Source organism: Thamnophis elegans, chromosome 8, assembly GCF_009769535.1.
Source record: "Thamnophis elegans isolate rThaEle1 chromosome 8, rThaEle1.pri, whole genome shotgun sequence".
NCBI classification, from domain to species: Eukaryota; Metazoa; Chordata; class Lepidosauria; order Squamata; family Colubridae; genus Thamnophis; species Thamnophis elegans.
In genome coordinates, this window is record NC_045548.1 from 54,638,535 (window position 1) to 54,665,123 (window position 26,589).

Below are 26,589 nucleotides of genomic sequence, written 5' to 3' on the forward strand. Positions count from 1 at the left end.
CAAAATATTAGCCTTGCAGAAATCATCAGTATCAAAAAGGAATGTTCTTCCAACATTAATGAATTATTTAGTTTAAACAATGTTATTCAAATCTTATACAAAAAACCAAACAAACAGAAAAATGGGAAAGGATGGTAATAAAAATATTTTTTACAAAGCCAATGATATTTTACACAATATCATTAAATAAGTGATGAGAATTCATGTTAAATTAAATTAATTATTTCCCCAATATTTGATGCACTCCAAGTTGTTGTTGTTGTTAGTTATGAAGTCATGTCTGACCCATCGTGCCCCCATGGATAACGTTCCTTCAGGCCTTTCTCTCCTCTACCATCCTCTGGAGTCCATTTAAGCTCAAGGCGCCTGTGTTGGTGACTACATCCAGCCACTTCATTCCCTGTCTTCTTCTTCTTTTGCCCTCAATCTTTCCCAGAATTAGGCTCTTCTCCAGTGAGTCCTTCCTTCTCATTAGATGGCCAAAGTACTCCAGTTTCATCTTCAGGATCTGACCGTCTATCCTCCCTTAAGTGTTGACTCTTGATAGGATCTTGGTGGTTGTCTCAACCCTTTGAAATAACTCTTTTACTGAGGTGCAAGGGATCCCTATATTTCTAGCCTTTTGGAAGACCTGGTTCTTCCCCCAAGAATTAGGCTATGATAGGGGTTGATCTAGGAGGCTGGTTTGGTCCCTGGTGAGAAAAGTTATTTTTGTTTTTAGCAATGTTTTTATGGATTGTTGCAAGTTGCCTACAATCATTATATGAGCTGTGCAGCCATATATGTTCTTTAAATAAATCAATATTACATTTTGATAGCAAAGCCATCATGGAAACTCAATAAATTCTTCATGGAACAATGGAGATAAAATAAATTGAAGAAAAATTAATCTTAAATCTCTATCATAAAAGGTTATAAAAACATAAAAGTATAGTCTAGATATTGATGACAATGGCAAAAAATATTATCACTGTTAATTGCTTGGCAATACAATTTCAGCATCATGTTTTGAAAAGGAACTGTGGTAAGAAAGTTATTTCCTGTAAATAGCTGCTTTGCAACTTCTTGTGGATATTATTATTTGTCTTGGCAGGTTCATTGCTGAATAACTTTCTGAAAGGAACTTGAATGAATGAGCCTGGAGCTCCTGCTACAATACAAGTACTATATTTGCTTGAAACAGAGCTCCTAACTGGAATGCTTATAGCAATCATCCATAGGGGGGAAAACATTAAAAAGGTGGTTTGAGAAGTGATTCCAGCTCCACTTTTCCCATGCTGTGATCCAACACTGATTGATAACTAAGGCAGTGTCCCCTTCTCTATTCAACATTCTGTTATGGTCTGCCAAGGGTCAGTGGAGCTAGCAGCAGAGTCGGACAATGAGGAGGTTGGAGAGGAACATGGGCCAGTTCTGGAGTTGGGGGAAGGTTTGGACCAAGGCTCTAAGTTGGAGGCAGAGAGGGGGTCAGGGCCATCTGGTAGTTATGTGCTGCCTCCGGAATATGACATCAGCGAGGCAGAGGAACAGGGGAAGCTTGTTCCCTGCGCATGCATGCACAGAGCTACCAGAATTAATTTAATTGTAATTTAATAAATTTATATGCTGCCCAATCCCATAGGACTTCGGGTGGCAAGAACAATTAAGAAAAAATTCGGAAGTAAGACTTGGAGATGATTGGCCCCTCCCATAAGACATAAAAGAGGAGCCAACAGACATGAGCCTTTGCAGGAAGCAATTAATTCATTCTGGTCAGTTCAATCTCTGAGAAGCTCCGTTTGACTCTGTGCTAAGTTTGGCCTGGCAAAACTAATTGGCAATTAGGTCTCTGGCAGCATTTCAAGGGAGATAAAGGTGGGTGCATTTCAGGGTGCAACATTACCCTGAAAAACTGTGGCAACTTGAGCAGATATCTTCACAGACCGACTGTGAATCATTACGGGCTATGAATGACCATAATTCACAGCCATTTAAATAAAAGAAGGTTTTTGGGGACTAAGAGTGAGATTTATGCTTTGTTAGGAAGCCTAGGTCAGAACATATTCTTGGACATTTTTGGGTTCTATAAATGAATTACAGGTAGTCCTTGACTTATGACCATAATTGAATCCAATATTTTCACTGCTAAGCAGATGAGTTTTGCCTCATTTTACAACTTTTTTCTCACAATAATTAAGTCGATCACTGCAGCTGTTAAGTTAATAATGCAGTCATTAAATGAATCTGGCTTCTCCTCATTGACTCTGCTTGTTGAAAGTCATCTGGGAAGGTTACAAATGACAATCAGATTTCTAGGTTGAATCTCTCCTTGATCAGTTTCCATCCATTATTCCTTGTCTGGCCTTTGGGTGCCTTAGAAAATAGCTTGACCCCTTCCTCTCTGTGGCAGCCCCTCAAATATTGGAACACTGCTATCATGTCTCCCCTGGTCCTTCTCTTTACTGGACTAGCCATGCCCAGTTCCTGTAACAGTTCTTCATATGTTTTAACCTCTAGTCCCTTAATCCTGGTTGCTCTTCTCTGCACTTTTTCTAGAGTCGCAACATCTTTTTTATAGTGTGGTGACCAAAACTGGATGCAGTACTCTAGGTGTGGTCTTACTAAGGCTTTATAGTGTAGTATTAGTACCTCAATTGATCTTGAAATGCCCATAAGTTCCTTTGTTCAGTGCTGCTATAACTTCAAATGGTTACTAAACGAATGGTTGTAAGTTGTGACAGTTCCGACAGTTGTGTACATTGACCAAATTATGTGCTACAATTGTAGTTATAGAGGTAAAGATTTGCTGCATTGAATAGTGTTTTCTGCACTTCAGAGATATTTGGTAAGTAAGTGAACTGCTATATTCACGTTTACATTTTATACTATACATTTTACTGGTGAATTGCGTAGTTTTACACTGCTTCCAACTGTAGCATTACATATGAGACAAGTTAGTTATCATGTAACCATCAATTAAGAAAGTACAAATCTATAATCTGATGGGCTTGTATTTTTAGATTCTACATATGTCAGCAGTGGAAATGAACAGTTTTCGTCAGTTGCCTATGATTGCACCATGATTGCTACTTTGAAAAGATGAAAAGGTTCTCCTCCCCCCCCCCCCCTCCAGTAAGGTGTATGCATTTAGAATCAATGTTCAGGTCAGAAAAGCTGGGATTCAAGCAATAATACTTTCGCGTGAATGTTATTCAAATTTAACAAGGTAAAATGTTCCACCATCTGTATGTTGTAAAAATACATTTTCATTCACACGTAAAAAAAACAACCAATGTTGTGTGCAGCCCAAAGGAATTGTTATCTGGCTTTCAGGTTTTTTTACAACACACACACCCTCCCTAATCCAAACACCACTACCAAAACATTGATGAGATCTTCCCAAATGGATCTCTCAGAGAGTTGGATGAGCCACAAGTTAGAAGATAGTCACCAAAGAGCAAGACAAGTAGCAGCAACACATAAGTAGGATCTTAATTTTCCCAACTCTATTCAGTCTCATGAAAGATAAGCATGCTCAGCAACATAGCCAATTACATCAAATAATGAAAATTAGGTTTTGCATTTTGAAATGTCAATTCAAATTTCAGATTTTTTTTAACCTTCAGGCAGGTAGTGCTCAACTGACAACATTTGAAGTTAAAATGGGCCTCCCCGGGGGGGTACTTACGATCCAATTAAAAAGTTCCAACAGCCACTCCACTCACAGTCATGTGACCATAATTCAGACACTTGGCAACCATCCTGAATTTACAGCTAATTTACATTACATTATTACATTTACACTGAGCGGTGGCTCAGTGGCTAAGATGCTCAGTTTGTTGATCAGAAAGGTCAGTAGTTCAGTGGTTTGAATCCCTAGTGCCGCGTAACAGAATGAGATCCCTTTACTTGTCCCAGCTTCTGCCAACCTAGCAGTTCGAAAGCATGTAAAAACGCAAGTAGAAAAATAGGGACCACCTTTGATGGGAAGGTAACAGCATTCTGCGTGCCTTCGGTGTTTAGTCATGCCAGTCACATGACCACAGAGAAATCTTCGGACAGCGCTAGCTCTTCGGCTTTGAAATGGAGATGAGCACCGCACCCTAGAGTTGGGAACGAGCACATATGTGTGAGAGATACTTTTACCTTTACTTCAGTGTCCCACAGTCATATGACTGTATTTTATAATGGTTTTGCCCAAAAAAAGTATTTACTTCCATTTTTAAAAATCAAAACCAGCCCATAGCAAAGTGTTCGTTTGCTTATTAGCACCAGAAAAAATGTCATAAAATTGGGTCTGCCTTGTGGGTGACCTGATTTATGATCATCACATCACATATAGTTGTAAATCAAGGACTACAATTTCCAGGGTATAGTCACTGGAAAACTTGTAGATCTGGTAGATAAGTGGCTAGCTAAAGGATGTAAAGTAATGCTTCATTAATATTGGGTAGGAGGGGAAGAACATATGAAAAGAATCAGTGTTTATTTTAATCAGATTGCAGAAAATTGGTCAAGCACAGTTACAACAAATCATCTTGTGAATAAAATTATAAAAAGCCAGAGAGTTTTTTCCAAAAATGCAATTAGAAGCAGGAAAAAAAAGAATCAAATGGAGCAAAGAGAGCTGAGTATATTTTTGGGTGGATAGCATATGTCTCAGATGTTTTGTTTCCCTTTGAATCACTGTTCTTTCTCCAAACCACACTTCACATCACAATTATTTACCAGTGGTCCAAATTCCAAAGATGCTAGTAAGGTTTCCTTTAATATGCATAGTTAACATGACATCATAGAGTAACTATTTTAGTTCTTTATAAGCCAGGAAGACAGATGGTTCCAGAAGAATGTGAAGATATTACTAACCTTTACCCCACTGCCCTTGAATATGTAAAAGACACAACAATTTTCCCTATGGACAGCAGGAAGGGGAAAAAACATTAGCTTTCAAGATGGCTTATTTTCTCTTTAAAATAAACCTTTTATTTGATTTTGGCCATACATCACTCGTTTCTTTCTTAAACCATTTCCTACTTCATATTAGACATTCTACAAAGAGCTTAAATGAAATTCTGTTTGGGGACGATTTATAGTGTTTCGATTGTGTCAGCGTGCGTGTGCAGAATTCATGTCCTCAGAACAAAAAGTACATCAATGATTTCATAAACCTTTTTATAAACCACATCGGAACGGTGTGTTGTTTTCAAGAGAAAAGTGCTGCTTGTAAGTTATGACTGTAAGTGCTTCTTAAAATATCTCACTTGGTTTTGGGAAGAATATAAAGATTTTTGTAGAGGCATCTACTAAGAAATCTGAAACAGACCATATGTTGGGAAAGGCCTTTCAGATTGTGGAATCCGGTGCCCTAATCAGAATAGAAATCCAAATTAAGATTTCTCTGACATCCCCAGTCAAGGGGAACCTACTATTCCGTTCAAGATTGCTGCTATTGTTAAAGTTCAGCGGAACAAAACTTCCTGTCTTCCAATATTTTGCCCTCTGGGGTGATAAAGTACAGGGTTTGGCTTTCTTTTGTGTGATAACCCTTCCAATGCCTGAAATATGTTGCTATTATGCCCCCTCAGGCATCTTTTTTCAAGACTAAACATACTGAGTTTCCTCTGTAGCCATCCCTGGTGGTGTTACTTTCATTTTTTATGTTTAAAAGTTAATGTTCAGAACCAGAAAAAACAAACTTCTATCTTTATTTATATCGTTGGTTTTCTTACAAGCTGGATTCTCATGACAGTGATTGTAAATTATCCTCTTTATTGGCTAACAACAGCTTTTGAAATTCCTTTAATCTCTTGGAGAGAAAAAAGAATTATGCACATAGTTTTGAAACTCCTATTTGCTTTTGTTTACTATTGCCTGCTTATTGCACATTTCTTGTTCTTGAAATTAGCCAAATGTGATTACATCCCATGGTGCCTCTTTGCCTTAGAGAAAGCATTTTTGTTCCTTGCATGCTGCAACCTTTCCTTTCATTCTCTATATTTTCTTCTACATTTAAGAGCAGCTTTTGGAGGAAGGATTTGGGGATAATAGAAAAAATTAAGCATTAAGCACTCTCCCTTGTATTTTTTGCAAATATAAAGTCACTGTTGGATACAACACACATACTATTTAAGTTCTTTCCTTTTAGGTCCTAATTTTTAAAAAAATGAATTACTGGCATTATTAATGAACTAGATATAAAGGGAAGGGAAGAGACAGAGACATCTGAATTATAAAAACACAGCAAGATTAATATTTTTTTTATTATAGCCAGCAATATGAGTAGAGGATTTGATTGACATTTATTAGTAACTGATTCCCACTTCTTTATTTTTGTTATAAACATTAGAATCGCTTCAATATTCAAGATTTTCATTGAAATATAGCTACTAGAATAGAGTTTTGCCATATATTTCATGAAGATTAAATTTGAATCAAAATGTTTCATTGTTCCCTATCATTACACATTTGGCAAATATAATATATTGAGTATTTTGCAGTGTAATATCTAAACGTATTTCAATTTAGTCACAAGAGTTGAATGAAGGGTTGTATCTTAAATTTGCTGTGACATACAGCTTTCTTCTGTGCTCAACGATGTAGTTCCTATTCTCAGTGGCTAAATAAACTCAGTAAATCAGAATGTTATGTGTTCTTAATATTAAAATGATAACATCTATACCTTATTTAATAATGTATGAAAATAAATTTTGAAAAATAATAAATAAGAGTCAGTGTAAAGATTGCACAAAACAGATTCCAGGAAATTCAGAATCGTATTCAAATGCAGAATGCAAAATATATTTATGCAAAATGATGGGTGCCTTCTTTCATTCCTTCAGTACAAGAAGCGGTTACCAAGAAAACAACATGGATGTTTTTGAAATCACCAGCTTCTCTTTACACATACAATACTGTGCAAAAGTTGTAGGCAGGTGTAAAAAATGCTGTAAACAAAGAATGCTTTCAGAAATATAAATAATGATTGTTTATTTTTGCAAATTTTCAAAATGCAAAGTGAGCGAACAAAAGAAAAATCTAAATCAAATCAATATTTGGTGTGACCACCCTTTGCCTTCAAAATAGCAGCAATTCTTCTACTACTACTATCACTACTACCACCACTATCACCTCCTGGTCCTTCAAGGTTCAATAGTATATTCTATTTTTAATTCATATATGCCAGCCATATTAGAAACTTGTTTCCTCAGACTGTGATGAACTGGATTGCCTAGTCCAGTGATGGCAACCCTTTTTCTTATGGCGTGCCAAATTGTGTGCCCACGTGCTGTCATGCGCTCATGCGTGCCCACACCAATTGAATCCTCCCTGCCCACCTGCGCATGCACACACGACCCTCCCCAGGCTCCAGAGGCTTTCTTGAAGCTTGGCGAGGGCGAAAACAGCCTCCCCCGCTTCCCCGGAAGACCTCCAAAAGCAGGAAACGGATCGTTTCCAAACTTCTGGTTGGCCCATTGGGGCTGTTTTTTGTCCTCCCCAGGCTTCAAAAAAGCCTCCGGAGATTGGGTAGGCAAAAAAACGCCCCAACAAGACCTGTTTTTCACCCTCCCCAGCTTCCGGAGGTTTTCCTGAAGCTTGGGGAAGGTGAAAACAGCCTTCCCCGGCCCTCTGGAAGGCTGAAAATCAGCTGGCGTGCCAGCAAATATGGCTCCGTGTGCCACCTGTAGCACGCATGCCATAGGTTCGCCATCACAGGCCTAGTCTTTATTACACCAACATGATCACAAGATAATTTTCAAAAAGAGATTCCATTCTCTCTTTATGTTTTATTGATTTAATTGTAATTCCTTTGTTGTGGACCACCAAGAGTCAGACATACACATTCAATAAATTATTACTATGTTTGATTGCACAGTCAGTTAGGTGTTCAGGCTGAATTTGACATTTGTATTCCTCTATCTTCCTTGCCAAGGACCTGGGATAATGGATGATGCTTAATAAAATTAAAAGTACTGTTGAATAATATTATAAGGCTTTCCAAGTAAAACTCCCTTTTGGAATTGAGGGGTAGTGATTTTGTCAATGCTAATGCTGTTCAAATGGTCTTCCAGATGAAATTGCACTGAAGGTTCATATCACTATTGATACTCCCTTTGCTATCTTTTGTCATAACCCTGCAGGTTTTTATATTGTGTGATTTTTTTCTATTTCTTTATCTTCTAACCTACTGTCTCCAGATATTACAGTGTCCAATATTCTTACAGTCAAGTGCTTTTCCTTGCAGATATTCCAGCACACCATTGTTGCTACTTTATCTTACTGTTTGGTTGTTGTTATGGTTTGTCACATAGTCAGTCACATATTCATGCTGGATTTGGCATTTTGGTTTGCCTATCGAGCCCTTCCCAAAGACCTGGGATAGGCAGATGTGGGTGTTTGATGGTGTTACAGATATTGTTGCAGGATTTAAGCTGTTCTGAACAAAACTGCCTTTAGCAATTAATGTAATGACAAAAGATAGATATATTTTATTTGGAATGTTACCAGTGAGCCTGAAAATTAAAGGTCTGGCCATAACATAGATATTAAAATTCCTGTAGCACTTTGATAAGTTTAATTGGTTCATTTTATAGATTTATATCTGTTTTCCAAAGGAAAACAGTGCCCAAAGTGGATTACAATTATTCTGAAAGCAGCATTTTGTACAAGAGTAAAAGAGCAAGTAAGCCATAAAAAATAATACTAGGAACACCATGTCGCTTCTCTAATGATCGTAGTAATGTTTTTCAAAATTAATAAAAACTCTCCAGTTATATTTGTCGTAATTGCCTATTCAGTGTTACCGTATTATGTAACAATACAGTGCATTCATTGTTGACACTAGTTATTGCTCCACATTAGAAAGCAAGCTTTAGAAATGGGGCTTTTATTTCAGGTATGGTATTTAACTGGGGGAGGGTAGGAGACTTTAATAGGGAGGGGTAGGTTGCCAATTATTTTCTTGGTACATCCTATTACTTATTGATGTACAGTTGCTCAGTTGAAGATAGATAGATAGATAGATAGATAGATAGATAGATAGATAGATAGATAGATAGATGATAGATAGATAGATAGATAGATAGATAGATAGATAGATAGATGATAGATAGATAGATAGATAGATAGATAGATAGATGATAGATAGATGATAGTTAGATAGATAGATAGATAGATAGATAGATAGATAGATAGATAGATAGATAGATACTGTAGATAGATAGACACTGTAGATAGATAGATATTAAAAAGGCAGAACATTATATTTCCCTAAAGGAGAAACATGTTCTTGGAAAGGAGCCCCCACCTTTTTAATAGTCCCAGCAGGACTGGCCAGCCTATCTGTAAGACAAAAGACCTTCAGCCTCGGGGTGATGGGATTAGCCCTCACTCAAGATGGAAACAGGACAAAGCCATTAAGACACAATAGGAATTGCCCAACACCCTTTCAGAACACAAGCCTCTTGGTTCCATTATCACCCTCCCAAGGTTTAACCAAACCTGAGAGCTTAGACGACCTCAGCTATGACCCCTGCATAGCCCCTTGGGAGTCTGACAGCAATCAATAGAATGCATGCCCTTGCCACAGGATCAGGAAGCTCAAGTTCAAAGCCCAGAGAGGGTATAAATAACCCTCCCTTTCCATTCCATGTGGTCAGCTGCCCAGGACCTCAAACCCATGTGGTCCTCTCGATCAATAAACCATCAGCATCCATGTTTCCAGTGTCTTTCTCCCCGCTTGTAACTAAACCAGATGGATATTTCTTCCAATGACGGATAGATGGATGGTTGGATGTAAAATTTAACAGGTTTCCAGGGGGATATATTGCCATTTTAGCACTTAACTGCCAGCAAGCAGGACCAAATAAAAGGTTAAGGGTTAGAATTACCAGCATGTAAGCCAGCAAGGTTACCTTGGGGTTTAAATAATACAATAGGCTGATCCTGGAAGGAGAAAAAAGGAGGCGGAGGAAATACGTATGTATGAATACATGCACCTTACCCTGAACTTCCTGATTGTTAATAAATTGAGGGAATAAATCTGGGCCATTAACAAATAGAGTCCCAAATGTGTGAACATTAAATTGACTCTAGTGCAGTCCGGAAAATGTGTGTTTTCCATCTCAGCAAGCACTTTGCTGTTTTCAAGCCATTTCACCAAGGACTTTTCTTTTTCAATAAGGAAGAGCGAGATATGTGGAATTGTTAATTGAAGTTAATCCATTGATAAGGCAGCAGTCTATTTAGCTCACTGCCTTGCTGCTGTTAACGGTTTGAAGAAGAAATTCTCTTTGTAACTCCAACTTGTAGTGTCTCTTACCAGTCTTGAAGTAGTTGATTTTCTCAAAAGTGCCTTTTTCAGATTTCTTCAGAGCGATGTTCGGACACCAACCATTTCGGAAAGAAAGCTAAGAGCTTAAATATGGTGGCAGCTAAAAGCACCAGACTTTAAATAAATCCAGAAGCAAAACATTTTTAAAAAATAAAACTGAATGTTATTCTTTTTTTGGGGGGGAAGAGGCTTTCGGCTCCTAAAAAAAACCAATACAGAAATACAACGGAGTAGACAGTTAAATCTAAACGAAAAGGAAACGTCAAAATGTCTTTTAAAGAGGTCAGAGGAAGAAAGAGAAGCAATGCAATTCACACTGGCATGTTAATTAGAGAGTATGCACAGCCAGAAATAATTGAGTAATAGACTTTACCTTAACTCAGAACAGTACAAAACATTTCCTTGAAAGTGTTACATAATTTGGTTTCTTTCTTGTCTGGATACTTAAGGCTCTGCGCTTAAAATGAGGAAAGAGGATTTACATTTGCACATTGCAGTAATCTAAAGCTTGAGAGACACTTTTTACTGTATAAATGTGTACAGTTAAACAAGTACCGTGTTTCCCTGAAAATAAGACAGGGTCTTATTTTCTTTTAACCCCCGAAATAAGCGCTTGGCCTTATTTTGGGGGAGGTCTTATTATTTTTGAGGTACAGGCGGCAATAAGCATGGTCACATCATGGATACTGTTGTGTTGCAATATTTTCGGGGAGAGCTTATTTTCCAAATAGCCCATGCACCCAAACGTTTGATTGGACTTATTATCTGGGGAGGTCTTATTTTCAGGGAAACAGAGTAGACATACTTATCTTGTATGTTTTAATCATTTTAGTTTTGTACAAATATTCGTATATGGAGATTTTCAGTCATCCAGGTCATGGTTGTCCCAAAGGTGCTTTTTCAAGAGGCAAGTGGACTTTCTTGTTTTTTCTTTGAAGATGTTTCATTCAACTCTTATTGAGTGGTGGGGAATGGAAGGATTTATATTCCTTGCAGACAACTGGTAATTTGCATCCTTTTAGAGAGTCATTAAGGCCACTTGGAGGTTTATCTGTGTATTGTGTACAAGTACTCCTCACTTAACCAACCATAATTTGAACCAGCAACTCTGTCGCTATACACTGCAGTTGCTAAACAAGACATCCAGAAAGCCAGTTGCAAAGTGCCCAAAATGGCAATCATGTGACCCTGGAACATTGCAAAGGTTTGTAACTGTGAGAACTGGTCATAAAGCTTTTTTGAAACTTTGTTGTAAATTTAAATGTCGCTAACAAGGCAGTTAGTCAGTGAGAACTACCTGTACTGGATTTATAAACTGCCCTGAGACTACTGAAATAGATGGTAACAAATTTAATGAGATTAATGTTAATTGGCAGTCATCCGCATATGTCCAACAAAAGTACATTGAAATATCATTACCAACTTGGAAGGGGAAGACTTCTGTATTGTGGAAGTCAGAAATGTAAATATCTTTAAGATGGAGCACTCAAGAAAATTGCAAGGCTGACAATGACAGTATTGCACACACACTGGGTGACTACACTTTTTGTCTTTAGCCAGTCATTGAAGACCTCAACCATGCTGATAATGGGGATATTTGTTGGTCCACAACAGTGGTGGGTTTCAAAAATTTCTCTCTCTCTCTCTCTCTCTTTCCTTCCTTTTATCGCTCTGTCCCTTTTTCCTTTTTCCTTTCATCTCTCTCTCTCTCTTTCTCTCTTTCTTTCTTTCTTTTTTTCTTCCTTCCTTCCTTCCTTCCTTCCTTTCTCTTTCTTTTTCTCTCTCTGTGTGTGTGTGTGTGTGTGTCAGTGGTGGGTTTCAAAAATTTTTGGAACCTCTTCTGTAGGTGTGGCCTGCTTTCCAGGTCCACTGGTGGAAGTTCTTCTAACCGGTTTGGTAGATTTGACGAACCGGTTCTACCGAACTGGTGCGAACTGGTAGGAACCCACCTCTGGTCCACAAGTATGGGAATAACATAGTTTTGCTATGCGGGATGATGGATGTTGTAATCTTACATGTTTGGAAGCAATTAAGTATCTTCAAAAACATTCTGTTTTCTCTCTCTCTCTCTCCCGCCCTACCTCCCCCCTCTCTCTCGTGTCAAAGATATGTTTAACAGTTCAGATCATGTTTATATAGATGACCTCACTTTCAAGAATCCCTTTCATCCCACTATGCAGCATTTTAATGTAATTTCAGATGTTTGCAATTTTTTAAAAAGTGTCTTTTTAAAAGGTGTAGAATGAAAGTTTAGAGCTCTTGCTATGTCACTATTTATGCAGCCCCAAGAAAATATCAATCATCAGATAGACAATATATGAATAATATTGTTGATACTTCCTCCACATTATATAGGAACTGTGATAACAATCCAAACAATCCAATACTAGAAGAATTTGATCATGAGATCTGGAGTATTTATTGCCAGAGGCAAACATTAGATTTGTAAACTAATGCTTTTGTGGGTACAAGTATGAATTCTAAATATTGGTTGACCCTTTCATAAGGAAGGCTCTGCAAGTATCCATCAGTATTTTCAGGCATCATACAACAATTTTTGTGATAATCCTATACCATTTCAGACAATTAGTTATCCAATTTCTTCTTAAGAATCTCCAGTGTTGGCGCACTCACAATTTCTAGAGGCAAATCATTCTGCTGATTGTTTTAACTGCCAGGAAATTTCTCCTTAGTTGTAGGTTGGTTCACTCTCTGATTAGTTTCCATCCATTGCTTCTTGTTCTGCCTTCTTTTGGAGAATAGGATGATCTCTGTCTTCTTTGTGGCAGCCCCTTAGATATTGGAACACTGCTATCATGTCACCTCTAGTCCTTTTATTATTACTATTAAATTAGACATACCCAATTCTTGTAATTGTTCTTTGTATGTTTTAACCTCCAGTGCTATAATTATCTTTGTTGCTCTTCTCTGCACTCTTTCTAGAGTTTCAACGTCCTTTTTATATCATGGTGACCAAAACTCAATGCAATATTCCAAGTGTGGCCTTACCAAGGCATTATAAAGCGGCATTAACACTTCATATGATCTTGATTCTATCCTTCTCTTTCTTAATGCAGTTTAGGACTATGTTGACTTTTTTGGCAGCTGTAGCACACTGCTGGCTCACATTTAAGTAATTGTCCACTAGGGCTCCAAATCCCTCTTGCAGTTACTACTATTGAGCCAGGTACCACCTATTCTATTCTATACCTGTGCATTTGGTTTTTTTTTGCCTAAATATCGAACTTTTTGTCATCACTGAATTTAATTTTGTTTGATACGGCTCATGTTGACATCTGTCAAGATCCTTCTGTATCTTGAGCCTATCTTCTGGAGTGTTGGGTATTCCTGCCAGCTTGGTGTTGTCTGCAAATTCCCCCTTCTATCCCCTTGTCTAAATCATTGATGAAGTGGCCCTTCAGCTCCGACGGACCTTGGATGAAGCAGATTATCTAGATCCCTTTCAGTCGGGTTTCAGGCCTGGTTACTCCACCGAAACTGCTTTGGTTGCACTGACCGATGATCTCTGGCGGGCCAGGGATAGAGGACATTCCTCTATTCTGGTGCTTCTTGACCTCTCAGCGGCCTTCGATACCATCGACCATGGTATCCTTCTGCGACGACTGGGAGAGGTGGGAGTGGGAGGCACCGTTTTACGGTGGTTCTCCTCTTACCTCTCGGATAGGTCACAGTCGGTGTTGGTTGGAGGACAGAGGTCGACCCCTAGGCCCCTAAAGCAGTGTTTTTCAACCACTGTGCCGTGGCACACTAGTGTGCCGTGACATAGTGTAAGGTGTGCCGTGGGAAAAACACTTTATATATAGTCAATATAGGCAGAGTTAAATTTTTTTAACATTTTCTAATGGTGGTGTGCCTCATGATTTTTTTCATGAAAAAAGTGTGCCTTTGCACAAAAAAGGTTGAAAAACACTGCCCTAAAGTATGGGGTGCCTCAGGGCTCGGTCCTGTCCCCCCTCCTATTTAACATCTACATGAAGCCGCTGGGTGAGATTATTCGTCGGCACGGGATTAAATACCACCAATATGCGGATGATACCCAGTTGTATCTGTCTGCCCCGTGCCAACTCAGCGAAGCGGTAGAAGTGATGTACCAGTGCCTGGAGGCTGGCAGGGTCTGGGTGGGAGTGAACAAGCTGGCGCTCAATCCAGACAAGACCGAGTGGCTATTGATGTTGCCCCCAACTCTTCACCCCTCAGAGAGGGTCCACAACTTGGGTGTTCTCCTGGATCCTCAGCTGACATTATAATACCACCTGTCGGCTGTGACAGGGGGGCTTTTGCCCAGGTTCGCCTGGTGCACCAGTTGCGGCCCTACCTGGACCGGGAGGCACTTCAAATAGTCACTCATGCTCTCGTCACCTCTAGGCTTGATTACTGTAATGCGCTTTACTTGGGGCTACTTGGGAAGAGTGTTCGGAGACTACAATTGGTCCAGAATGCGGCTGCGCGAGCGATATCGGGTGTACCTAGGTACACCCATGTTACACCTATCTTCCGCGAGCTGCACTGGCTTCCCATCAGTCTCCGAATGCGCTTCAAGGTGCTGGTCGTTACCTTTAAAGCCCTACATGGCTTGGGACCTGGATATCTGCGGGACCGCCTCCTGCCATACACCTCCCAACGACCCATAAGATCTCACAGGTTGGGCCTCCTCTGGGTACCGTCGACTGGGCAATGCCGGTTGGCAACTACTCAAGGGAGGTCTTTCTCTATAGTTGCCCCGGCCCTGAGGAATGATCTACCCGCAGAGATCCGGACCCTCCCACTCTCTCGGCCTTCCGGAAAGCCATTAAAACTTGGCTGTTCCGGCAGGCCTGGGGCTGTTGACCCCAAAATATGGTCCAGCCCCATTTAGAACTGAGTGCATGGTGTGTTATTTTAAATCTATCTTTTCTTTCCCTGTATTTTATTTTTTTGATTTATTTCTGTACTGTAAGCTGCCCGGAGTCCTACGGGATTGGGCGGCATATCAATATTATTAAACTTGCAAACTTGCAAACTTGAAGATAAATGAAAAGTACTGGGCCTAAGACAGAGCCTTGGGGTATCCAACTGCATACTTCCCTCAATGTAGATACAGTTTCGTTAAGGACTACACGTTGTGTGCGGTTGGTCAGACAGTTAGAAATCCATCTCATGGTGATGCTGTCTAACTCACTTTTTTCTATCATAGCAAATAGTAGGTTGTGGTCTATTTTGTCAAAGGCCCTACTGAAACCTAAGTATACTATGTCCATAGCATTTTGCTGGTTTACTAATTTTGTTACTTTGCCAAAGAATGCAATAAGATTTGTCTGGCATGCTTACTCTCCATTCAGAGGGTGAAACCAGGGCATGTCGTGGCTCTTCTCTTTTCAGTTTTAAATTAATTCTGTGAAGCAAGTCATGGTTCATGAGTTTCATCACCCAGAGCTGATCAATCGACCTGTTTCAGCTCTTTTGTCAGTTGGTAGAGCTGTAATTCTTCTCACAAACTTGGGCTGAGATTGAGTCTTCAAGCCTTGTTTCTCTGTCGAGGAGAGGAAAGACTGGTTGTTAACTATGATAAAGCTAAAATAATTGCTTTCCCCAAAAGAACTGTCATCTGTCATCCCTCTGGGAAAATGAGCAATTTTACTTCTGATTAGTGTATTTAAATACCTAGGTGTTTCTTTTCAAACATCTGGAAAGAACAACAAAAGGCTGTAATTTTAGCAATGTTCACAAATTCTCAAAAGCTATCCTGTAACCCACCAAACTCAGTAACAAACATAAAATATCAAGAGCAAGGACATCTAGTATCTGGTGGGAAGATTTGATATTTTATTATCTATGTTTTTTTGAAGCTACGGAGTCCAAATTCATACATCTGATTTGTTTCCGAGATAGGAAATTGATTTAAGCCGAGGTGGCGCAGTGGTTAGAGTGCAGTACTTCAGCTGACTGTTAGCTGCAGTTCAGTGGTTCAAATCTCACCGGCTCAGGGTTGACTCAGCCTTCCATCCTTCCGAGGTGGGTAAAATGAGGACCCGAATTGTTGTTGGGGGCAATATGCTGACTCTGTAAACCGCTTAGAGAGGGCTAAAAGCCCTATGAAGTGGTATATAAGTCTAACTGCTATTGCTATTGCTATTGCTATTAATTGCTGTAAAGCAGCAGCATCCACAGAGGAGTGGGAGCAGGAGCAGCTAATGGCGAAAGTAGCATTATAGCACTGTGAGTCATGCCACATGTATGTTCAAAGGGGGCAGAGCTTACATCATGATGCTCCTGATGAAAGCAGCGAGCTGCTGCAGATACCCATGCTGTAAAGCAGGGATGTCAAACTCAAGGCCCAGGGGCCGGATCCAGCCCGCAGGGTGCTTAGATCTGCCTCGTAGGGCCACCCTGAAAACAGCAAAAGACCGGCCCACAGTGCCTCTGCCAGTAAAAACACAGCTTGGGAGGATTGCAGGCAGCCCCCTGGAGCTCCATTTTTGCTGGCAGAGCACTTGGGCCACCACAGGCACCCCCAACGCGAGTGACGTCGGCCCCCTGAGGTCAAACACAACTCTGATGCGGCTCTCAACGAAATAGAGTTTGACACCCCTGCTGTAGAGATTCACATGAAACCATGCTGAATTTTGGACTCAGATTTGGTTTCACTTGCAGGTTGCAAGGATGTCATCATGGAAGATAGTGACCTACATATAAAATTCCATAGGTCATCAGCTCAACACTTGATCTGACTTAAGAATGGTCACTGACTTGAGAAAGCTTTGTGACAGCTGAAGCAGTAGGCCCATGACAATAATATTCAGTATGACATTGGTACAACTTTTCCTTGAACCAGGTAGTTCTGTTTGCAAGACCTTTCTCCCATGCCAAGTATCTACCTTAGTATCTTTGACCAGCTCTCAAGAGACTTCTTGCTCTTGTTCATTTTAATGCTTTGTCCAAATTTGTCTGTGCCTGTTAAGGGAAACAGTGTCTTTGTAAATGGATTGATGAAGCTCCCTATTAATGCCTTTATTAAGCTATAGAATAGTCACTGAGAGGAGGAGAATGTTCTCATTTTAGCTACCAGGTCATCTGAAATTCCAAGAAAGCTTGCTAATTGGTTTTTCCCCCCAATCGTAACTCCTGTTTATTGTAGCATAATACTTACGATGACCAAGATACCCATAAAAGCTGTTTAATGCTATGGTAAACGAATAGACCTGTGTTTGCAATGCATTCCTTTCATACACAATCTTTGTCATTTTGCTCGTTTCTTGGTTTTGACAGTAAATCAATAAAACTTCAGTATGTATATCAAATAATAACAGAAAGACCAGCCCTAATGGATATTGTATTTAGAACTTTTAGATAGTTTCACAGAGAACACAGTTCTTGTAGCAGCAAATGGCAAACCACTCTTTGCTGTGATCAAGGAGGGAAAAATCATGGACCTTTCCTATGTAGTCATTAGGAATCAACTCATCTTGAGGATGTCTTCATCTTTTTTAAACTGGATGACAAAAAAAAAATAGATTCACATACACACTCCGCTTTGAGCTGAATTCCTAATAAACACTGCATTCCTTTTAGCCTTTACTGAAGCAATGGCTAAATTCAGTTTCCTCAAACTAACATGACCACCCAGGTTTGTGGAATAGAATAGAATAGAATAGAATAACAGAGTTGGAAGGGTCCTTGGAGGTCTTCCTGCTTAGGCAGGAAACCCTGCACCACTTCAGACAAATGGTTATCCAACTTCTTCTTAAAAACTTCCAGTTTTGGAGCATTCACAATTTCTGAAGGCAAGTTGTTCCATTGATTAATTGTTTTAATTGTCAGGAAATTTCTCCTTAGTTCTAAGTTGTTTCTCTCCTTGATTAGTTTCCACCCATTGCTTCTTGTTCTGCCTTTAGATGCTTTGGAGAAGAGTTTGACTCCCTCTTCTTTGTGGCACCCCTGAGATATTGGAACACTGCTATCATGTCTCCCCATGTCCTTCTTTTCATTACACTAGCCATGTCCAGTTCCTGCAACAGTTCTTAATATGTTTTTAGCCTCTAGACCACTAATCATCGTTTTTGCTCTTCTCTGCATTCTTTTTAGAGTCTCCACTTCTTTTTTACATCCTGGCAACCAAAACTGGATGCAGTATTCCAAGTGTGGCCTTACCAAGGCATTTGTGGAGTTCTAGACATCTTCCTTTAGCTGGAAGATGTTGGAAATGCTAGGAATCCATAGGGTACCATCATGGGGAATGATAATGTTTGTCCATTGAGAGGAATATTTTGGATTTTTGAGGATAGTTTTGAAAAATGGCTGCCATGTGCTTATATTATTTTATGGACTAAATGCCATGGTGGTCATGGTAACTTTAAAGCTAGAGAAAGCAAATGGTGATTCTCCCCCCCCCCCCCCCCCCCCGCCCTACTTATTATTTATTCTGATTCATCAATGTACCTTTGCCCTTAAGAGTAGGCGGACACATTTTCAAATAAAAAATATACATTGTTTTCATTTCTAACAATATTATATTACTGTGAACAAACATTACCCTGTAGATTGGAACTGCAGAATACCAGTTCTCCTTTAAAAATGGAAAATGGTGAAGGAATATGGGAGCATAGAGAAATGATTATGAGTGTGTTGGTCTCATTGGCACATCTTTGCCAATTTCTGAGTTAATGGGTGGGAATAATGTTTTAATGAACTGCATAAATAAAATGCTGAATATACCCAGAATATGTTGAAGCATCCATACAGTTTGCTAATTTCCACTGTTGTTTTGCTAACACAGAATGCTGAATACAGACTCTGAAATACATGTATATCTATGTTTCCCCTTGTCAAGACGGCAAATGGTTTATGAGAGCCATGATATTAGTTAAGAGTTGTTAAGGAAAGGACATCAATCTTAATCCCTTAAAGTGCAGATGTTTCTAAGTCTGGACAAGAACTCAGCATCATATAAAACACATGTAAAGATATATCCAATGTCCAAAGACACAATCTTGGTTGGTCAGTTTATCAGTCAGTCAGTCAATCAGTCAGTCTCAGGAAAAATGGTTTGAGAAAGGAAACAATGAAGTTTAATTTAATTTTTGAAGACCATTCAACCTTCTCAGTGGTGGACTTTTTCGGGCTGATATTCTTTGTCACTGAAAACTTCATTGTAGAAAGAATGCTTAATAAAACTTATTGAGTCCCGAGGCAGATTCTTCCAAGACTCAATCCTTTATTAAATGTTACTCCCCTGACGCTGAAGAATCTGAGAGAAAAGAGTATACAGTATGTCTTACAGTGCCATTATTTGTACATTTACACAGACTTTTAAATAGATCTATTTAGAAAGGAAATGCTATCAAAACTATTTACATTCTTAGCAAAATGTTTTATATGCATTAATATTTTGCTTATCATTCTGAAGATACTCTCTATATATTATACAAATATCAAGTAAGAAGTAGTAAAAATGAACAGGAATGGAAAATCATTTCAAGAAATACTTTATCTCAGCATTTCATAAGAAAAAGCACCTTGAGAGTTATAATCTCTATAAGGATTCTGAGAATTCTTATATCTGTAAATCTTTAATGGAATTACCATAGATATCATAGAAGGAAATAGCTATGAGTCTATTATGTAGATACATGAATACTGTTATGACAGAATAAGCATCTTTTAATACTTGCTTTGCTGTATTTCTTCTCTAGTTATTCTAAAATGAATATTAGAATAGTTCTATTTACTTAAATATATTAGCTGAACAGGGAAGGGAAGCAATTGCCATCCTATAGACTTTATTCTTCTTGAAACCTAACACCAGAGAGTATCATTGAATGTAGGTCTAACAGGAAATATTTTCTGTAGAAATACATTTTGAAATGTGTTGATGTCTTGTAATAGGGTAGCTATTTCCAGATGTCTGCATTCAGCAGATATTTGAGATGAAGCAACCTGTATTTAGTGCTTAGTGGGCATTAATCTATTGCACATCCATTTAGATTTATTCTTGTTTATTCAATATTCAACCGGGCACCAAAGATCATTGCCTTATAATATGTGAAGAATTTAGGTCAGAGGATTTTTCAGCATTATACTCTAAGAATATCAGTATAAGTGGGATAATAACTGCTGGATGGGAATGCAATCCCTGATTAAGTGTGCTGAACAGAATTTCTGCAGTTTTTTTATGAGTCTAATGCTAAATGCCTCAGAATGACACCTATACAAACTGTTCTGGAAGTAAATCCTGCTAAATTTTGTTGGATTTTTCTTCTAAGTTATGTGTCGTATTGCATCGTAAGCATATTTACCTTGATTTAAGCTTTTTAAAATCATAATTGTTTCACACCTTTACTTCTAAGTTATGTACCATATTGTATACTAAACATATTTGCCTTGATTTAAGCTTTTTGAAATCATATTTTTGCACACTTTTAGACATTAAGCTTGAAAGTGATATGAATAAACTTTACTTAAGTCATCAATTATTTGTATTCAAAGAGCAGCAGCTTTTCATGTCTTTTATCAAAGAGACAGAACAATGACTACCATATGGTAGTCTTGGAAGTGTTCTGCCCCTTTAAAAGGGTTCAAAGAGAATTCTTATTAGGAGCTTGACTGTTTTGGAAAGCTTGCCTATGACTTCTTATATTTACATGAGTTGTAATGAATGGTGGGCTGCATATCTGTGTGTTTTTACGCGCACACATTTACCTTTTTATTTTGTTAATCACATGATTGGAATGGCAGACGAAATATTAGCCAGAGATAATCCACCCAGTTCTCTATAACTAGGATCAACAAACACCTGTTTTCTTGAACAGCTGGAAAATAGCTTGGTTTATCCTGATATTGAAACAAACAGTGCCTTCTTCCCCCATGTTGGTACATCTGAAGTTTGATAGACTACGATTCTTCTTCTGGAGCACTGAAGCCCTAAACTGAAAACCTAACCCTAGATTTTTGCTTGTCTATACTGCTTTTACTCATTTATCTGTGAGTTGTCACATAAAAGGAAAATAAGTGATCTCTCATCTCCTTTTTCTAATACATGGATCATGTCAGTAACTAACAATTTGCAGCATTGGGAATATTCTCCTGGAGGTTATGATGCATAGGCAGGGGTGGGCTTCAAAATTTTCAGCAATTGGTTCTCTGCTCTATTGCTGGGTGGGCATGGCCATGGTGGGTGTGGCCTTGTCAGCCCCCTGCGGGGGGGGGGGATTTTTGCCTTCCCCAAGCTCCGGAGGCTTTCCTCGAGCCTCTGGGAGGGCAAAAACGTCCTCCACTGGGCTCCAGAGGCTGGAAACGGGCCTGTTTCCAGCCTTCTGGAACTTCCAGGAGGCCCATTTTTTCCCCTCCTTGAGCCTCCGCACAGGCCCTGTACTTACCTCTCATCCAAAATGGGCCGCGTGGAGACTCCCGTGAGCGGAGGGGAGGGGTGGGAGAGGTGGGGTCAGCCAGGGGTGGGATTTGGAGGTTTTCTGAACCAGCCATAACATTAGCTATGGGTTCTCGTGAACCCATAACAGCCCACCCCTGTGCCTAGATATCCAAAGAGATGGAGGAGCTAGAGTCCTTTTAATTTTTAATGTAACTTTTAATGCCTTCTTGAGCCAAAAAAATACAAACTTTCTGTTTCAACCAATTCATTAAGCTCAAAGATGACACTTAATGAATCCTCCATTTCTCTTGTCTAACTGTTTGGTAAATCCATTTCAACACTGACTGCGATTTATAGTCTCACGGCACCGTTCCATGTTAAAAGTTGATATTTCAAAATAAATTGCCACTATCTTTTTGTCACAGTTACTTCCCCCATTCCTGTACAGTATTGATTTACCAGGGCATCTCTAAATCAGAAGTTGTTTTGGTTGTCTCTGTAATGTGGCAGTGAACTAATGATGCATTTGTTTTATGCTCATTTCCAGAGAGCAGAACTGACCTCTGATAAAGACTTATACCTTGACAACAGCTCTATTGAGGAGGCATCAGGAGTCTACCCATTTGATGACGATGATTATATTTCTGGATCAGGCTCCGGTAAGTCACTAGCCTGTAAGAAGAAAGGATTATGAATTATATAACATGTTGCATGAGAGAATTTATTCAATTCTTAACTTCGCTAGGGTTTTGAGGTTTTTCCCCCCACAAAATAATAGGCAGTAGGAAAGATTGGTCGTCTCACTTGCCATTCTCATTAGTACAGCCAGTTTTTGGAGAGCTGAAGAAGAACATCTTTCTTCTGAGTCTGAAATTAGCCAGGAATGTCTCCTTCATCCTAATATCCCACCACTATGCAGTGCGGAATTGCAGATTGAAATCAACCCAGGATCCCATTTTTGCACCTAAAAGTGGTGCCAAACCTTGGTTGCACACAAAACCAAAGCAAACTATAGCTTGTCCTTGATTTACAACCATTCATTCAGTGACCATTTGAAGTTACTATAGCCCTGAAAAAACATATATGATTCATACTTACGACCATTGCAGCATCCTATGGTCACGTGATCAAAATACAGGCCACTTGGCAACTGGCATGTAGTTATGACAGTTGTACTGTCGCAGAATCGTAAAATCACCCTTTGTACAAGCCACATGTAATGATCGCAGGTGTTGTGGCCTGTTGGTCGCTGGCCCCTCCAGCAGCTGAATCAGAGGAGGAGGAGGCCTAGGAGTCGGTGTCAGCATTAAAGCAACTGAGAGCTCCGAAGGGGAAATGGGAATGGAACTGGCAGAGAGAGAGAGAGAGAGAGACCGAGGCAGAGTCTGAGCTGTCCATCAGCCCTTAGATAGACAGCCAACAGCCCCAAGGTCTGGAGGTGGCTGATGACGAAGAGAAGGAACAGCTCGGTCCAGTGCCTGACGTGCAGATGCATAGAAGGCAGAGGAGAGGAGAGCAGTGGAAATCTGTGGGCTGATCCTTGGGAAGGAAGAGCCACCGCTGCTAGCGAAAGCCCACCCTAGCTCTGGGGATAAAAGTCAGGGGATGGTGATGAATGGATGTGCCAGACAACTATTCATTTCCCAGCCAGAGGAACTTGTTAGTCTGTGGTGAGAGAGAAACTTTTTGCCGGGGCTGCTGGCACTCCTAATAAAGGAATCTTTGAGTTAACTTCAGAGGGTTTGTTGTGTTTGGGTCAGAACAGCATGATTCACTTAACAACTGCAGTGATTTGCTTAACAACTGTGGCATAAAAGGTTGTAAATGGGGGAAAAACTCATTTAACAACTGCCTTGCTTAGCAATAGAAATTTTCTCGTAAGTCAAGAATTATCTGCAATGTGTTTTTACTTCTTCCAATCAGATTTGGGAGACAAGAGACACAGACTCCTGTGTGGGTTTGCTGTGTACCCAATAGATACTTCAAGACGTAGCCAGCAAAGCAACTTTGTCTGGCTTTCTCTTCCAGCTGTTGGCTCTAGAGAGGAGTGAAGTATGAGTTGTCAAAGCAGATGGCAGTGACTAGACAGAGCAGTAATCTGACTCAGTAATGCACAACTTTCTATGCTCCCTATAGGTATCATCATGACTGGTATTTATGTCTTCCTAATGGATTGTAATGTGTGAGGCAACGTTTAGTCAATATGTACAGAATGTACCTAGTTCATAGACTGTAGAAAATTCAAAAAAAATGTATGTGTGTGTAGGAATGATTGTCTCTCTGTGTGTGTGAGTGTGTGTTTATTACCGTCAATGTGTACAGAATGTACGTAATTCATAGACTGTAGAAAATTCAGAAAACAACATATGTATGTGTAGGGTGTGTGTGTGTGTGTGTGTGTGTGAATTAGAAGTATAACATGAAACATAGATAGCATGCCTATATTCCTTCCTACATCTGTTTTCCCTCAACAACAGTCCTGTGGCCTAAGTCAAATTGAGAGAGAGTGATTGGCCATTCTGTGAATAAGTTTGATTCCACTCTTCTAATCTGAGATCACAAGTGCCATGCATCCTAACAGTGATGCTGTTTGCATGCATTTTTATCAAAATTACATGCATCTCATCAAAAATGAGATGCATTTTTTTTAAAAAATGTCTTGTTTCATAAGAATGATTTTACTGGCTCATTGGATGAAATTATATGGAACCATGGAATTGATTTTGGGAAAGAAGCTGCATTCATGGGTTCAGATAATATTAATGCACAGAAGTGAGGGCTAAAGAGGATTTGTGACTGGCTCAAAGCCAGCTAGGTACTCTCTCAGCCAGACCTACATCACAGGGTGGTTGTGGTGGGGAAAATAGGAGTAGGGAGGTGTTGGATATCTTCATTGCCTTGAGTTATTTGTAAAAATAATAAAGGTGGGATATAGATAGATAGACAGACAGACAGACAATGGATAGAGGCAGAAGAGAGGAGTCAACCTATAGAAACTTGAAAATATAGTTGTTGCTCAGCTAACACTTATATAATGGATTTGAGTTGTTCATTCAGATGACCTTCATATATTCAAATTATTGTCTTTTAAAAGAACACAAATTCTTCTCATTGGCGCTTACTTCTGTACATATCTTGAAATTAATCAAAAGCTACAAACCCTAATTTTATATCTGTTAATTTTTAAAATACCACAGCATTCTTGAAATTGGATTTACTATGTCAGATCCGGGCTGCCAAAATCCAAATGACCAGTAGATGGCAGCGACATGTTTTTCCTATCTTTTTGCTGTTATCTAGTTGTCATATCAGTTTTGCAGCCCAAGTCTGATAGTATAACCAAAACAAGTATTGCTTAAGGAAACAATACAACTATATCAGAATAAATTCTTGTATATTGAAAGTTGTGGTGTTGGGGAGAAAAAATGCAAATCTCAATATAAATAACAGTATAACACCAAAAAGTGCCATAATAAACTATACTAAGGTTTAAAATTCAAGGGTTTAACCAATGAGGTTTTTTTAAACCCACTAATACCATGTTCTAACCCCAAAATATGACCTACCCCAAAAGTAAGTCCTAGCTTGATTGTTACACTTGCGCCTAATATAAGCCCTACCTCCCAAAATAAGCCCTAATTAAGACCCCGCCCACTCCAGGGTTCAAGGATAAAAATTAAGCTAGCGTGGGATGGGTGGAGTTTCCCTACTACTTATCTTCAGATAGTTGCAGCCAGGCCTCATATATCCTGACACCTGCCTTGCCAGCCCATTTCTTCGGCAGCCGGCAAAGCCGACACAACTTTCCTGAAGGCCTCTGCAGCCAATAGCCGAGCTCCAGATCGATCCGGAGCTCAGTTATTGACTGCAGAGCAGAAGTGGTACTCAGCAGGTTTCTGATCAGTTCTGGAGAACCGGTAGCGGAAATTTTGAGTAGTTCGGAGAACTGGTAAATACCACCTCTGACTGGCCCCGCCCCATCTATTCGCTGCCTCCCGAGTCCCAGCTGATCAGAAGGGAATGGGGATTTTGCAGTAAGCTTCCCCTGGAGTGGGGAAGGAATGGAGGCTTTACAGTATCCTTGCCCTGCCATGCCCACCAAGCCACACTCACAGTAGTACAAAATTTTGAATCCCACCACTGCTGCAGAGGCCTTCAGGAAAGCCTTGCCGGCTGCAGAAGAAGTTCCTGAAGGCCTCTGACAGTGAAAAGAGGCCAGGGGCGACACGCACAAGTGAGGTGAGTCAGTGGGCAATATTCCCCCTGAAAATATGACCTGGTGGCAAAAAATATGTACAACCTGGTCTTATTTTTGAGGAAACACGGGTAGTTTCTTCATTTCTTAGGTTTCTTTACCATAAATAGATATTGATAGCCTCTGATTGAGCAAAGGTATTTTCTGAAATTGAAGTTCAAAGCTGCCTTATACTATATAAAATCAAAGTCTTTGCCTAACAAGTGATGTTTTTAAGATGGCTATTAGAATTTATTTTCTTTTGAAAATGGTAGAAAGGAAGCCAAGGCATTATGGATTGGTTCTGAAGATTTGTTTTTGCTTTTATTATTTAAAAATGTACACTGCACTTTTCTTTATAAAGCTCAAGTCAGATTATCACCATTATCACATCATATGCAGCAAAACCCTTTGTTACACTAACACAATTCCTCTTACTGAAATCACGTATGAAAGTCAAGCACAAGTCTTAATAACCCTGTGCAACAAAATGGAGTTAATGCTTTAAAAAACACTAAAAGCAAAAGAATTATGTTTGAAGCAGTTTTTAAAAGGGGGGGGGGGGGGCTCCACTTGTGACCTCCAGAGCTGATGAAAGAGAAAAATATTTTGTTTTATTTAAGTGTTTTTAACTCTGGCTTTCATGTGTCATTTTGTTTGCTGGTTTAAATCAGGTATGAG

The 26,589-nt window shown here is 39.4% G+C and overlaps 1 protein-coding gene across 2 annotated transcripts in view; it reads left to right on the forward strand.

Annotated features, from left to right (window-relative positions):
• SDC2 (syndecan 2) overlaps positions 1-26,589 on the forward strand; it is an 80,355-nt gene that overhangs the window by 46,389 nt on the left and 7,377 nt on the right. For both annotated transcript variants that reach the window (XM_032222467.1, XM_032222466.1), the window contains exon 2: positions 22,222-22,333. In XM_032222467.1, coding sequence (XP_032078358.1) covers positions 22,222-22,333 — 112 coding nt within the window. The remainder of the gene's footprint in view (positions 1-22,221; positions 22,334-26,589) is intronic.